We start from the raw sequence: 13,555 nt of genomic DNA on the forward strand, positions 1-13,555 counted from the left end.
GTATATTTTAGACTCATGGGTTCGAGGCGCAATCAAAACCATAAATAGAAGTAATACTATTTACGCGTGCGGCTGAGCTGTATTATGTCCAACATCTGCTAGATTCTGAAACGCAAGGCTTAATTAGCAGCTGTGTCTGCATCATGCCCCTTTTCCTTCTCCCTTCTAATTAGATCACTTGCAATCATACCCTCTCTTGACCACAATTCGTGTCGCCCCTCACCACTGACTCTATCCTGAGTTCTCTTGAATCAAAGTAAGGCTGCCTAGCCTCGCCCTAATCACCACCGACTAAACAAGCATACACAACCAGATCGAATCGCCGAGTTTAGATTACCATTGAAAGCGAACCTGCATAAATATATCATCAATATATGTCATTCACAAGCCAACAACCGCATCGCCCAAACCCGTAACATCCAGACCGATCCAGAATGTCAGGAGGGCACGGGGGGATCAGTGATGACAAAAATTCTGCCTCTAGCAAGACAGATAGTAACAATACGGACTGCGAGTCTCGGTTGATGGAGCTAACGCACAGTGATTACACTGTGGGATGGATCTGCGCGCTGTCAAAAGAGCAGACAGCAGCAACAGGAATGCTAGATCGGATACATTCTCCTCTACCAAAGCCGTCAAATGATCCCAACGCGTACACTCTAGGATCTATTAGGAAGCACAACATCGTCATAGCCTGCTTACCCAAAGGAAAGTACGGCACTATTTCAGCATCGATGGTCGCGACCTGGATGGTTAACACTTTTCCTTCCATCAAGGTCGGGCTCATGGTTGGTATTGGCGGTGGTATTCCGCCCAAGGTTAGACTCGGGGATGTTGTGGTTAGTGTGCCCGTTGACCAGTTTCCTGGAGTTGTCCAGTGGGATATGGGCAAGGCGGAGGGTGGTGGCACCTTCAAAAGGACTGGTGCCCTGAATAATCCCCCGAGCGCGCTGCTGACAGCGCTGACAAAACTGGAGACTCAGCATGAGATGCATGGCTCTAAGATACATGATTATCTTGATGATTTGGGAGAGAAATATCCCAATCTAAGGTCAAAGTATACTTGGTCCGATGCCCTCAAGGACCCGCTATTCACCCCCGAGAGTTCTCATCGTCCTCGGAGCAGATGGCAAGGCATACTTTTTCAACTTTTGGAGATAATCTGGGCTCTACTCAGCTGCCTCTTAGGCTGGTGGGTGTTTGCTCCTATAGATCGTGGCGCGGAGCAGGTTGCAAGCAGAGCACATGATGAGTTAGTCAGGACTCGGGGCAGACCTGGGAATACACGCGTGCATTATGGTCTGATCGCATCTGGTAACCAGGTGGTCAAGGACGCTGAGCTTCGTGACAGCCTTGACGAGAGTCTCGGCGGAGATGTGTTGTGTATTGAAATGGAGGCGGCCGGGCTCATGAATGGTTTCCCATGTGTTGTTATACGGGGTATCTGTGATTATGCCGACTCGCAAAAGAGCAAAGACTGGCAGGAATATGCTGCAGCCGTCGCTGCGGCGTACGCGAAGGAACTTCTTGAATATGTGCAGACGAGTGATGTTGACGGACAGCGGCCAGTGAAGGACATTCTAGGCAAGGGTTAGTAATTTCCAAGACCTATATCAAGTTAATAACAATCTTCTAACGATATGAATAGTTCTTGACACTTTGCAGAGAACTGAGGCCAATATTGAAACATTGAGGTCTAAGTTGGATAGAAAAGAAGACCTTGAGGTCCTCAATTGGCTAACGCCGGTCGATTATGGTCCTCAGCATAGTGACTTCTTGAAAAGACGGCAATCAGGAACTGGCCGATGGTTTTTAGAGTCTGCTGAGTACCAGACTTGGCTAAGCGCGAAAAATCAGACGTTATTCTGTCCAGGTATTCCTGGGGCAGGGAAAACAATTCTGACTGCAACAGTTATTGACGACCTCACTACACGGTTCCTGGATGATCAATCCATTGGGATTGCGTACATTTACTTCAACTTCCGCCGGCAAAACGAGCAGAAGGTCGAAGACTTACTTGCGAGTCTACTAAAGCAGCTGAGTCAGGAGCAGCCTGCCCTACCAGATAGTGTGGGCACTCTTTACAAGAAGCATAAAGACAAAGGGACTCGATCATCACTTGACGAAATTTCAGAAGCTCTTCGGTCCGTCGCAGCTAAATATTCGAGGGCATACATTTTCATTGACGCTCTTGATGAATGTGAAGTATATGGTCGCCGAACGAAATTCTTAGCAGAGATATTCGACCTCCAGGCAAAATGCGCTGTAAACGTCTTTGCCACTTCCAGATTCATCCCGCAAATAACCGAGAGATTCAAATGCAGCATGACATTGGAAATCCGTGCATGTGATGAAGATGTGCGAAAATACTTAAAAGATCGGATATTACAGTCGGAATCGGCCATTTTGGTCCCAGTCAGCGAAGAAATCCAAAGCGGCATCATAAACGCCGTAGATGGGATGTAGGTGAAACTCACATCATACTACGCTTAGTAGACTAACCATGCGCCAGGTTTCTCCTAGCACAGCTTCACTTTGACTCAATAAAATCGAAAAAATCAATGAAAAAGGTCAGGGAAGCTATAAAGCACCTTCCAAAGGGGGCCGAAGCATACAATCATGCATACAAGGATGCTATGCAGCGAATTGAAGGGCATGATGTAGATTCTCAGAATCTTGCAAAGGATGTCTTATCGTGGATCGTCTGCGCAAAGAGACCGCTCAATACATCGGAACTTCAGCATGCTCTTGCTGTGGAAGCTGGCAAGTCTGAACTTGATGAAGATAACCTTCCACTAATTGAGGACATGGTCAGTGTTTGTGCTGGATTGGTTACAGTCGACGAAGAAAGCAGCATTATCCGATTAGTTCATTATACTACTCAAGAATATTTCCAGCAAACACAGAAACTCTGGTTTCCATATGCAGAGGATAATATCACGGAAATTTGCGCTTCTTATCTCTCATTTCATGCTTTCGAAAGTGGGCCTTGTCATTCATCTAATGAGTTTCAGCATAGGCTAGACCTATACAAGCTCTACGACTACTCTGCAAAGAACTGGGGACATCATGCTCGCAAGGCCTCCATTTCATGCCCAGAACTCATCAGGTTTCTAAAATGCAAGACGAAGCTAGAGGCGTCAATTCAGGCACTAAGGAATGAGTGGGAGTATTCATCTCCTCGGATAAAAGTGCAGATGACAGGGCTGCACTTGGCGGCCTACTTTGGCCTGGAGGGAGCGGTTAATACTCTCCTGTCTGAGGAGGTCGCAACAACCGTACAGACCACTGATGGTCAAGCACTGCCAGATGCTAGGCTGGACTTAAAGGACGGTGTTCAGTGTACACCGCTATCATGGGCCGCAGAGAATGGGCACGAAGCAGTGGTCAAGCAGTTACTTGACAAGGGCGCTGACCCAGACTTAGAGGACCTTTTTCAGCGTACGCCGCTGTCATGGGCCGCAGAGAATGGGCATGAAGCAGTGGTCAAGCTGTTACTTGACAAGGGTGCTGATATAGACACAATATCCCTGGATGGTCTAACACCATTGTCATGGGCCGCAAGATACAGGCATGAAGCAGTGGTCAAGCAGTTACTTGAGAAGGGTGCTGACCCAGACCTAAAGGGTAGAAATGGCCGAACACCACTGTCATGGGCCGCAAAGAATGGGCATGAAGCAGTAGTCAAGCAGTTACTTGATAAGGGCGCTGATATAGACACAAGGGATGAGGATGGTCAAACACCACTGTCATGGGCTGCAGAGAATGGGCATGAAGTAGTAGTCAAGCAGTTACTTGATAAGGGCGCCAGCCCAGACCTAAGGGACAGATATGGCCGAACACCACTGTTAAGGGCTGCAAGAAAAAGGCATGAAGTAGTGGTCAAGCAGTTACTTACCAAGGGTGCTGACCCAGACCTAAAGAACAAATATGGTCAGACCCCACTGTCATCGGCTGCAAGGAACGGGCATGAAGTAGTGGTCAAGCAGTTACTCGATAAGGGAGCTGACATAGACACAAGGGATAAGATTGGCCAAACACCACTGTCATGGGCTGCAAGATACAGGCATGAAGCAGTGGTCAAGCAGTTACTTGAGAGGGGTGCTGACCCAGACCTAATGGACGATTATGGTCAGACACCACTGTCACGGGCCGCAGAGAATGGGCATGAAGCAGTGGTCAAGCAGTTACTTGAGAAGGGTGCTGACCCAACGACAACTATAGCTTCTACCGGGATTTGTGTGGTTTAGAGATTCTGTAACGCAAATTGACAATGTATTTACAGATGTCTGAACGAACACAAGAATCGAGTTTTCCTAGTTCGTTCTTCAGAAATCGATAGGAACAAAGATGAGACAGGCGTGGAAGTGCATGGGCAAATTTTGACTCGGATCCTTGGGGTGCCTGAAAGCTTCAAATTGTCGACTGCCACTAAGACCTGGAATGATTTGCTCGAAAATTCACGTGCAGTTCTGCAGGTCCTAGAACCGGATGTTGGGGGTATTCAGCTTCTGAGAGCTTCCACCACTCAGATTAGCAAGGGCATAGGTACTCTGGGCCCCTGCGTAGGACGAATTCCCTATAATACCCAGTCGGCTTCTTCTTTCCCACAAAGCCCAGACCAAAAATATAGCGGCAATGACACCAAGTGGAACACCCACACCAACTCCAACTGCAACTTCATGCGAGGAGGAACCGTGAGAGTTGGCACTACCTGACGTATTCGAAGTCGGCGAAGCTGTTGGAGACGTTGTGTTGGTAGAGCCGTCGATCTTGGTGTAATCGGTGAGCGTTGCCATTCTTGCGATCATTGAAGCAGAATCAACCTCAATGGGGTTGAGACCTTGGTCGCAGAGCGGCAGACTCCCATTAGGATTATTGACACTAGAGTTGCAGCAATAACCTAGAGGCCTCCTTTGAGTAAAATGAAGAGGTGCATATCCACTGGAACTGTTGTATTGGAAGTTTCATGGTCTGCATATCAGGCAAAAGATCAGCTGTATTGAGTGTCTGCTAATCATTAAGATAACGTCAAAATGTACAACGGAGCTTGGGCAACAGGTCATTGAAATGAAATGAAGTCAGAGCAGGTAATATATGAGGAGGTAGGGTTAAAAGAACTGACTGACAAGGAGAATCCTCGCAGTGTTATGGCAAGAGAATGATGTATCATCCCTAATATGGTTTTAGAGATGAAAGTCTCTTCTCTTTCAACGGTCATGGAGAATGCTCAGAAAGCTATGGCGCCAGCTCCTGAGGTTCACTGTATCGATTCTTTGCTACTGCCACTTGCATGTATGGATCTGAGCTCATCGGCATCATTGAGGGCATTGAATTCAAAAGCTGTTGTCGCTTTCTCCGCTCATAGACACCCCATATCAGTGAAACGAGAGATACAACCCCCAGCGAAACACCAACGCCTACGCCAACGGCGAGCGTTTTCGAGTCACCACTTCCGTGATCGGATATGTTGTTATTGGCGTCGCTAGCACTGTTTGTTGGACACCTGGAAGGAGAAGAGGACGAAGTGCCGGTGCTGGACGCGGCGTCTTTGGTCGTCGCCATGCTGGGTTCAGCAGAGCAGGAAGTATTCGCCAGGGCAGCTTTGTTAGGAACTATATTGCCAAGGGGAACCTGAATCGGGCTCTGGCTGTTCGCGCAGCCTATACTGTCGGATGAATTGGCGACGATGGAGTTCGGGCAATACAGGGCGTTGCCCCCGTCATTGCTGTAAAGAACAATAGAGCATGCAGTGTTTCGAGTATTTAGTACTACACAGTTTGGATGTTAGGTATGTTATGATGCTGGCTGAACGGGACTCTGCTGGCACTTATACGCACATCCAGAACACATATCTTTACATGCCGATGAGGGAGACCATTCAGCGTCGGTGCAGGCCCCGCGATAAAGTGTGTATGGCTGAGCCGCCGACATACAGTAGCCATTTGTCAGACAGACAGAGTCAGGTTTACAACATGGTGACCCGCTGCTTCCAGAGAAGCATGGTGTATACTCATCAGCAAAGCTTCCGTCAGGGAAATAACAGCTCTGGGCTCGACAGAGGCCCACAAGTAAAAGTGTGTACAAGAAAGGTTGCGAAGGCATTGGAAAGAGTGGCGAAACTGCTGTAGGTTCAAATATACATAGAGGAGAGAAAAGCTGTGAGGCATAAGTAGAATAGGATGGTACCGGAAAGTTATTTAGAAGAGGCTAGAGGTCAGCCTAAACGCTGATAGCAAGGAAGCGCCAGGGCTCTGTGACAACCAAGCAATACCATTACTAGTTTGAGCATGGTTTGATCACTGGGATGTTCTACCATCTCTGATTTAGCTGGCTGAAACCCGCCGTTGTCTTTAGTCCTTGTAGATGGCCCGCTAGCCATGCACCTGGACGAAGAGGGCGGCATGCTTACACCAAGATGTATGTTGACTACGCCGCAAAATCATAGATCACAGTTTCATAGACTAAAGCTCATAGCTCAAATAATATAATGGATCAGGTGGGTCACATGAAGCATTGATGGGGGCCTTCACGCTATACAAGCTATCATGGAGCAAGAGTCGTGTAGGTTAAGGAGCATTGAGATTTCCAGTGTTCCCTGATAACATCTTTCTTTTCAGTGCCCTATGGCGATTCAGAGAATCATGTTTTACAATTCATTGTCGATCATTATCTCAAAGTTGTTGAATGCTTGGGTTGGTAGCAATATTTGAGTTTTTCTGCTGCGCCTGCCGGAACCTGGCCAAATCTTTGCTGGCATGAGATGGTCAAATACTAAGGATGTAACCTCAAATTTGAGAAGTTTGAGAAGAGAGGATTTGCGGAGTAATAATTAGTGACCATTAGCGATATCGAGTGACTTTCACTGTTGTCATTGGCCAGGTATGATGTACTTTGGCTCCTTACCAGTTACAACAGTGGCCTGGTTCTTAAATTGTGATTCGGTTCAAGCCGTTGCTGTTACCCGCATCATTTGGGAGATCACAGAGTTAGGGGCGGTTACGCCCCTTTTCTTAGCTGGAAATCACCGAGAAGCTAAAGGTGTAGCCGGTGAAACTGGCAAATAGAAGTTCAATCATTTGACTTGTGGATCTGCGACTTCGTAACTAATATCACTTTAATTCGCGCCCTCCCAGTAGCTAGATTACGCAGGCGCCTAAGAGAAGTTTGCAGCCCCTTCTAGCTTTGAAAATAAAGCGATCCCACGTAGTCCATCACAATGCCGACACGCTGAGGATTGGTCCCTCCACAAGACCCTGGTCGTCGTCGAATGATTCAAATAAGCCAGGATATTGTGGACGTTTGGTCGATGCCAATCTCTGCTAGCGCCGAGGGATTCGAACCCGCCCTATGATCTTCGATTGATTCTTCTTCATTGCCGCCGAGATCTTGTCTGATCCCTTAGACATACTTAGATATCCCATCTAGCAAAAAAGGAAGAAGGGTGTCCAAATCTAAGCTTACCGGTGACGTCCAGTGGATGAGCTTTTTTCGTCCCTTTTGGCTCGGTCTCAACCGAGAGCTTAGCTAGTTGTGGGTTCACCCGTTGATCCCTACGCCGAAGGTCCGGAGGCGCTTTTTCTGCTCTCAAGATATCGGCCTGCATCGACAAGAGTTACTGTTTACTAGTCTACTTTTTGGACAAAGCGACTCGGCGTTTACTTCGCCTTTGCCCCTCGTTCCGATCGAATGCTGTTATCGCGAAACTAGTTCGTAAAAGTAGTTCATCAGGATGGCCGTTCGACGGGCTAGGGGAAGGATATTCCTCCTCTCCCAACTATGTTTCTCCATAGCATCAAGAACACTTCGCCAAAGAAAGGTCGCGTGATGGCTGTTCCGGTGTGAAACCAGAAGTAGGAGACATACTACATGGTCGAAATCATTGGCTAAGTAGCCTGGTCCTTTGAATCCAGATACGGTCGTCTAGACAGTGCGACTTCTTTCACTTAGTCAACTTCACGAGGCGACATGCATGAGAGTCATGCAAAAATCATCTTAATCAAATGAACTGTGACCTAGAATCCAAGGCGCCGGAATTTACTATGTGCTTTAAACCCTGCAGGGCCACGCTGTCCCTGGTTATCTTGGAGATATCTATCTGGGCAGAATATATACTACTTGCCAACCCTGGCATTATGCATATATCCTTCATGACCTGGGGCGGAAAGGTGTTGAAGAATGAGATTGACTGAACAAAATCTGAACGATCATCCTGACGAGCGCGCCCCGAACATACTGTGGAATGAGGAGGTGTAATGACCCAGGTTCATTGCAATACTTCAGCCGGACAAAAGTAACTTAGAAGCGGAAATCATTAGGACTGGAGCAGTATTTATCAAAGTCTACGAAGCAGAAGATGGCTATGCCTTACGAGGTGGTTGTCTAGTTGCCTGGGTCGCATGGGTCGCATTATGTGCGTGAGATGGTTATAGTAGCGGAAGCACAGATCTCCAGTGCTGTGGAGTGTATATTTTGCCAGAGGTTGGCTTTCTGATTGAAATTCAAACTGATGTATAGGCTTAATCTTGTATACAGATAGATATTTTACGAGCCTGAGGTCGGAAGGACCGCGAAGAGCTCAACCGTCAGATGCGGTCATCGGCCTTGTTCAACGTCGCACCGTAGGCGAGATTGGACATAATATCCTCAAGCCACTGTAAGCCACCGGAGTAGTAGTAGATCGGAGAACTTCTTCAGATGCGAACATCCATACCCGACGAGGTGATCGACCACTTCCGCATCGGGACCAGGTTCTTCTGCTGTTATCTTGCACCTAGTCGTCGGATATTGGCAATGCCTCCTCCGAGGACTCTTTGGAATCATCTCTTTGTGTGTATGTGTTAATATTAGTAGTAATAACCATGCTTGTGCTGCACCTTTGAGTGACTCCCAACCAACATCGGCAGATTGATTCCTTTCCCTTGTGCTATGATACTCTCTAGTTCTGGGTGCAGTGCTTTGGAAGGACTTGCTGTCTAGGATAACTGAGACCAAGCAGAACAGTGCATGGAGAATTTCATACTGTCTAATATAATTACTATTTAGGTTAGTTGTATGTCCTCGGCCTGTATAAGAATATGGCTTTTACAATCTTTGGTGGTAGTGTACTCTTTAGTGCTATCTCTGGTTCTGTAACAGGCAGCCACTTTATGCTGGCCTAGTGGCTATGGATGTACTAGAGCGCGGCCATTATACTTACTTATCTAGCTGTCTTTACTGTCTAGTCTATCCCTCCTCAGCTGGTGAGTAGTATGTCTAAAACTCAGATAATTTGCTAGGAAATTATATACCTGGAACTCCCAGGCTGCATTATTATTGTGGCCTCCCTAGTCCTGATAAATTTCACATAGAACTAAGCTGCTGGGGTTGGCTGGTAAAAACTGTATATCTATATATACCTTATCCTGGGATTCCTGTTCGCAGCTACATTCTTCTAGGTAGAACTACATTAGTCTCAAGACCCATCCTACCTCTGGCAGCCTTTAACTAAGATCTTGCCTTTATACTAGGCTGCACTGCCTGCAGCTGGGTGACCTTTAGGATCTGGGTATACTACACTGCTGTATTTATCTTGGAGCTGGACAATATCAGCCGGTACAGCCCAGTGATTCCGTCAGGACTCGCCTCGGCGCTGGCGGTGGGAAAGCTGCTTAGCTACGTCTCGACCGCATGAGTCATGGTCATCGGCATTGTGGTATACCTGATCAAATTGATTCTCATTGCCACTATGCAGATGCACCAGATCTACTAGGGGAATTTCTTCTGGAGCATTCTCATCATCTATGTTAGTATAGACTTATCTTTACCTGCTGCGACAATTATCTTCTCTGGGGTGGTGCTGCCTAAGTATCAGAGTGTGGTCATGACAATTATGAACTATAGTATTTCACTAGGGCTGGGCTTTGCTGGGATGGTAGAGCAGGAGGTTAATCGCAGGGGCTATACCTATGATGATAAGAAAGAAGGGGTATCAGGGCGCATTCTACTTTGAGGTTGGATTGGACGGGTTGGGCTTGATGATGAGTCTGGCCCTTTTGGTCAAGAATCACCTGCGTAAGAAGGCCAAGAAGGCTGCTGCGTATGGTGAGAGTGCTTAAGAAGAGTTCTAGCAAAGGGAAAGTGGAAAGAGGCGCTTATGGTCCGTGTTGGTGCATGTCAGACAGTGAATGAATTAGACCTTTGACTATTGCTAATTCATTACCTTCCTCTTGCTTCATAGTTTTATTTGTTAATGTCTTGACACCTTCCTGCCGTGTATATCTTGAAAGTCCCTATTTCCTGGCGGGAACTCTACTAAACCAAAAAACATTCATATAGTCTCACACTAAAACTGCCAACCATGGACCACCCAGTATAGATAACCAAGTATAGCCAATTGTTGTGTTTAGTTCGACTACAAACCCATCTAGCGGGGACTCTTCCTGCTTAAGGTTAGCGGTGATTTTCTCCCCTCAAAACGAGCATCCACCCCTGGACGGGAAACAATCAGCACATAATACATACAGCGACACGATCAGCATGGTTGAGCCATTCAATGATATCGAGGCATTGGCCCTTATGGAGATTCTTTATGACAAAGCGATTCATTCACCATCGGAGATAACTCAGGAAGAGAAACATGCTATACTGGAATGGCCATCTTTGGAACAAATGGAGGAGACAAGCCAAAAATACGTTGGAAAGTCTTTGCAAGATCTCATTCATACAGCGGTCAACGATCCTCTCGCTCTCACGTATGCGGAATGCCGCTTGATTGATGAGGATTTTCAGATATTCAAAGCTCTTGATGCTTGTAAATATAAAAATGACCGAAGGAAACTCATGATCGAGGATCAGGACTTTTGGAACAAGTGGCAGCAGGCAAGAGCCGCTGTTTTATCACCAGATGAACTCAAGGCTCTTGAGAACGTCCGTGAGGTCTTTCTTGAGAAGGCAAAAGCTTACTCAAACCCCGCTGCAGAGAGATACTGGACTCATCCCCCGGATTGGGTGCAGAGAATCCTTGACCGTGAGGGTAAAGGCTGGGGATATTTGATCTACCGTCCTTCAACCACTCTCGAGGAAGAAGGCACCAAGGAAGCGTGGAGAGCGTGCTGGGACCACTTGATTGAACGGTTGAGGGATTTCCCGCTCATGGTTATTGGCAGCCAAAAGATTCAAGATTCCAAGATCCTTGATTTTGTCGACTATGAAGCGGAAATGGGCGGGGTGGATCAGCTTCGGAGGTACGTACTCTCAAAAATGTTTGATAGTACTCTCTAACTCAGGCTATCAGGGACTTTCGCGACCGTCGTGATCAAGGCGGTCTCAAACCAGGTGTTCTTTCGAATGTATTCATCAATGTGCCCACCGAATGTCGAGATGCCTATCTGCAGCGAGAAGATGGATGTGCTTGGGTTTGGGCTATTGAGCCTGACTGGTCATTACCGGGCCCAGATGCTGATGGCTACGATGGACGCGTTGAGGTTACCTGGAATCAGCTGTTCAACAAATTCTACGATCTGATGTCGACAGAAAAGGTCACCCTGAAGGCCATCTGGGAAGAGTTCCATGAGGTCAACGAGACGCTCCCCGAGCCAGTTCCTGGCTGGGCCTTCCCAAAAGTTCCAAAACGGGTTTGGCCGGATAATTGACCATCATCGTCCTTCTCCTTCTTACGTGCGTTTATAGAATTTGACAGCTGGTATAGACATAACCTAATGCAAGACACGCCGTCCGAATTCTAATGTATTCATATATCTTCTAACCAATTGATGATTGCATGTGCCTCTCAGTTGAGGATTAAAAGAACATAGATGGTGAGATGAACCACTAGTGGTATCTTGCGGAAGTAGACCTGATAACTGGCAGTCACATCTGCCTTGATGATATTGAGAGGGGGTTATTCAGGAAGAGCCAGAGTTGGAATGATTGTTGCATAAGATGCCCAGAACGATTCGAGCATTATACACAGGCAGTATAGATGGCTGGATGTTCATGCGAATTAGGGTTATCTTTCTCGTCTCAACGTGACATCATCCCTTGACTCCTTGATCAACTTCATCACTCCATCCTCCAGACGACAATGGCTAAACGGACACTCGAATCGTTCTACAAACCCATCAGTAAAGCGAAGAAACCGCGCGTTGAGGACACTCCTCCATCAACCTACTCCCATCATCCCAGCTATCCCTTCCCCATCGCGGATCTTCCCCCGTCCATCGCCAACGCGCTCCCGGATCTCCCCGCCACCACCCCTCGCAGCATCACCAACCAGCCGCACCTGGATCTACTCTACTACCAACCTTTTATCTCGTCAACCACCGCCCGCGAACTCTTCCACTTCCTCCGCCGCGAACTCCCCTTCTACCGCGTCCAGTACACCATCCGCCGCGGCCCGACCACCACCCAGATCACCACCCCGCGCTTCACCACCGTCTTTGGCGTCGATGATACCTCCATCTTCACCCCGTCACCAAATACCTCTACCTCCCATCTAGTCGACAGCAAATCCCGCACCCCCATCCCACCCACCAAATACAAATCCACCCCCCGCCCCATCCCTCCCTGCCTCGACGCCCTCCGCCAACGCGTCGAGGCCGCTACCGACGGTGCAGTCTACAACTTCTGCCTGGTAAACTACTACGCAACCGGCGACGACAGTATCTCCTACCACTCAGACGACGAGCGGTTCCTCGGCCCGAAGCCATGCATTGCATCGTTGTCGCTCGGCGCAAAGCGGGATTTCCTCATGAAGCATAAGGCCGCGGAAGGTGTTGAGGCGGCGCCGGTCAAGATGGCCTTGGCGGACGGGGATATGGTTGTTATGCGGGGTGAGACGCAGGCGAATTGGTTGCATTCGATTCCGAAGAGGAGGGGTAGCAGGGGTGAGGCGAGGCTAGGGAGGATTAATATTACGTTTCGGAGGGCGGTGGTGCCTGGTGGGACGGAGAATTATTATAGGTATAATGTGGGGGAGGGAAGGGTCTACAGGTGGAGTGAGGAGGAGGCGAGGATGGTAGAGAGCTGTTGATTGGGAGGATATGTATTGTATAGCACTGACTGTATAGGATTGCCAACAGGGATGTTCACAAGGACCAACCAGCTTATTGCAGCTGCATTGTCAGCATTATCCAGTTCCCCGAAGCAGGGATACGTTGTCAGCATGAATACCCCGCTCAGGCTGACTATATATGTCAGACCTATCTGGCGATGAGAGAGCAGTCAGCATGGCTTCTTCGCTTCCTATCTATTCGCTGCAAGATGTCTCGCGGCATAACACCTCAAAAGACCTCTGGATAGTAATCGACAAGGAAGTTTTCGATGTTACAGAATTCCAGGCAGAGCATCCTGGGGGTGAGAGGAGTGAGTTATCTACAGATATAGCAAGAAAGCAGTCTGACAAGACAGTCCTGCAAAAGGTCGCCGGGAAAGATGCAACGGACAAATTCCTCCAGTATCATGACGCATCAATCCTCTCCCGTTATCGAGAGCGCTTGCAAGTGGGAGTCTTGGTGGAGACCAAGGCTCAGGAGCCAAAGAAGGGATTCCTCAGCAGATTCTTTCGCTCATGACC

The 13,555-nt window shown here is 47.9% G+C and overlaps 4 protein-coding genes across 4 annotated transcripts; 3 read left to right on the forward strand and 1 right to left on the reverse strand.

Annotated features, from left to right (window-relative positions):
- Positions 1 to 434: 434 nt before the first annotated feature.
- On the forward strand, positions 435 to 4,250 carry ALT_7233 (uncharacterized protein; the record flags this gene model as incomplete). The annotated part of the gene is made up of 3 exons (XM_033557225.2): positions 435 to 1,590; positions 1,649 to 2,462; positions 2,513 to 4,250. 3 exons carry the CDS (start codon positions 435 to 437, stop codon positions 4,248 to 4,250), a joined length of 3,708 nt encoding a protein of 1,235 aa, XP_033413116.2.
- A 231-nt stretch (positions 4,251 to 4,481) lies between these two features.
- ALT_7234 (uncharacterized protein) lies at positions 4,482 to 4,811 on the reverse strand (the record flags this gene model as incomplete). The annotated part of the gene is made up of 1 exon (XM_033557224.1): positions 4,482 to 4,811. One exon carries the CDS (start codon positions 4,809 to 4,811, stop codon positions 4,482 to 4,484), a length of 330 nt encoding a protein of 109 aa, XP_033413115.1.
- A 5,707-nt stretch (positions 4,812 to 10,518) lies between these two features.
- ALT_7235 (uncharacterized protein) lies at positions 10,519 to 11,633 on the forward strand (the record flags this gene model as incomplete). Its single annotated transcript, XM_033557223.1, has 2 exons — positions 10,519 to 11,225; positions 11,276 to 11,633. 2 exons carry the CDS (start codon positions 10,519 to 10,521, stop codon positions 11,631 to 11,633), a joined length of 1,065 nt encoding a protein of 354 aa, XP_033413114.1.
- A 431-nt stretch (positions 11,634 to 12,064) lies between these two features.
- On the forward strand, positions 12,065 to 13,553 carry ALT_7236 (alpha-ketoglutarate-dependent dioxygenase alkB homolog 2; the record flags this gene model as incomplete). The annotated part of the gene is made up of 2 exons (XM_089600204.1): positions 12,065 to 12,866; positions 13,180 to 13,553. The coding sequence occupies 2 exons, from the start codon at positions 12,065 to 12,067 to the stop codon at positions 13,551 to 13,553; spliced, it is 1,176 nt and encodes a 391-aa protein (XP_089455666.1).
- Between the last annotated feature and the right edge of the window lie 2 nt (positions 13,554 to 13,555).

The sequence above is a fragment of the Aspergillus lentulus genome (assembly GCF_001445615.1).
Source record: "Aspergillus lentulus DNA, contig: Alt12, strain: IFM 54703, whole genome shotgun sequence".
In the NCBI taxonomy this organism is placed as follows: Eukaryota; Fungi; Ascomycota; class Eurotiomycetes; order Eurotiales; family Aspergillaceae; genus Aspergillus; species Aspergillus lentulus.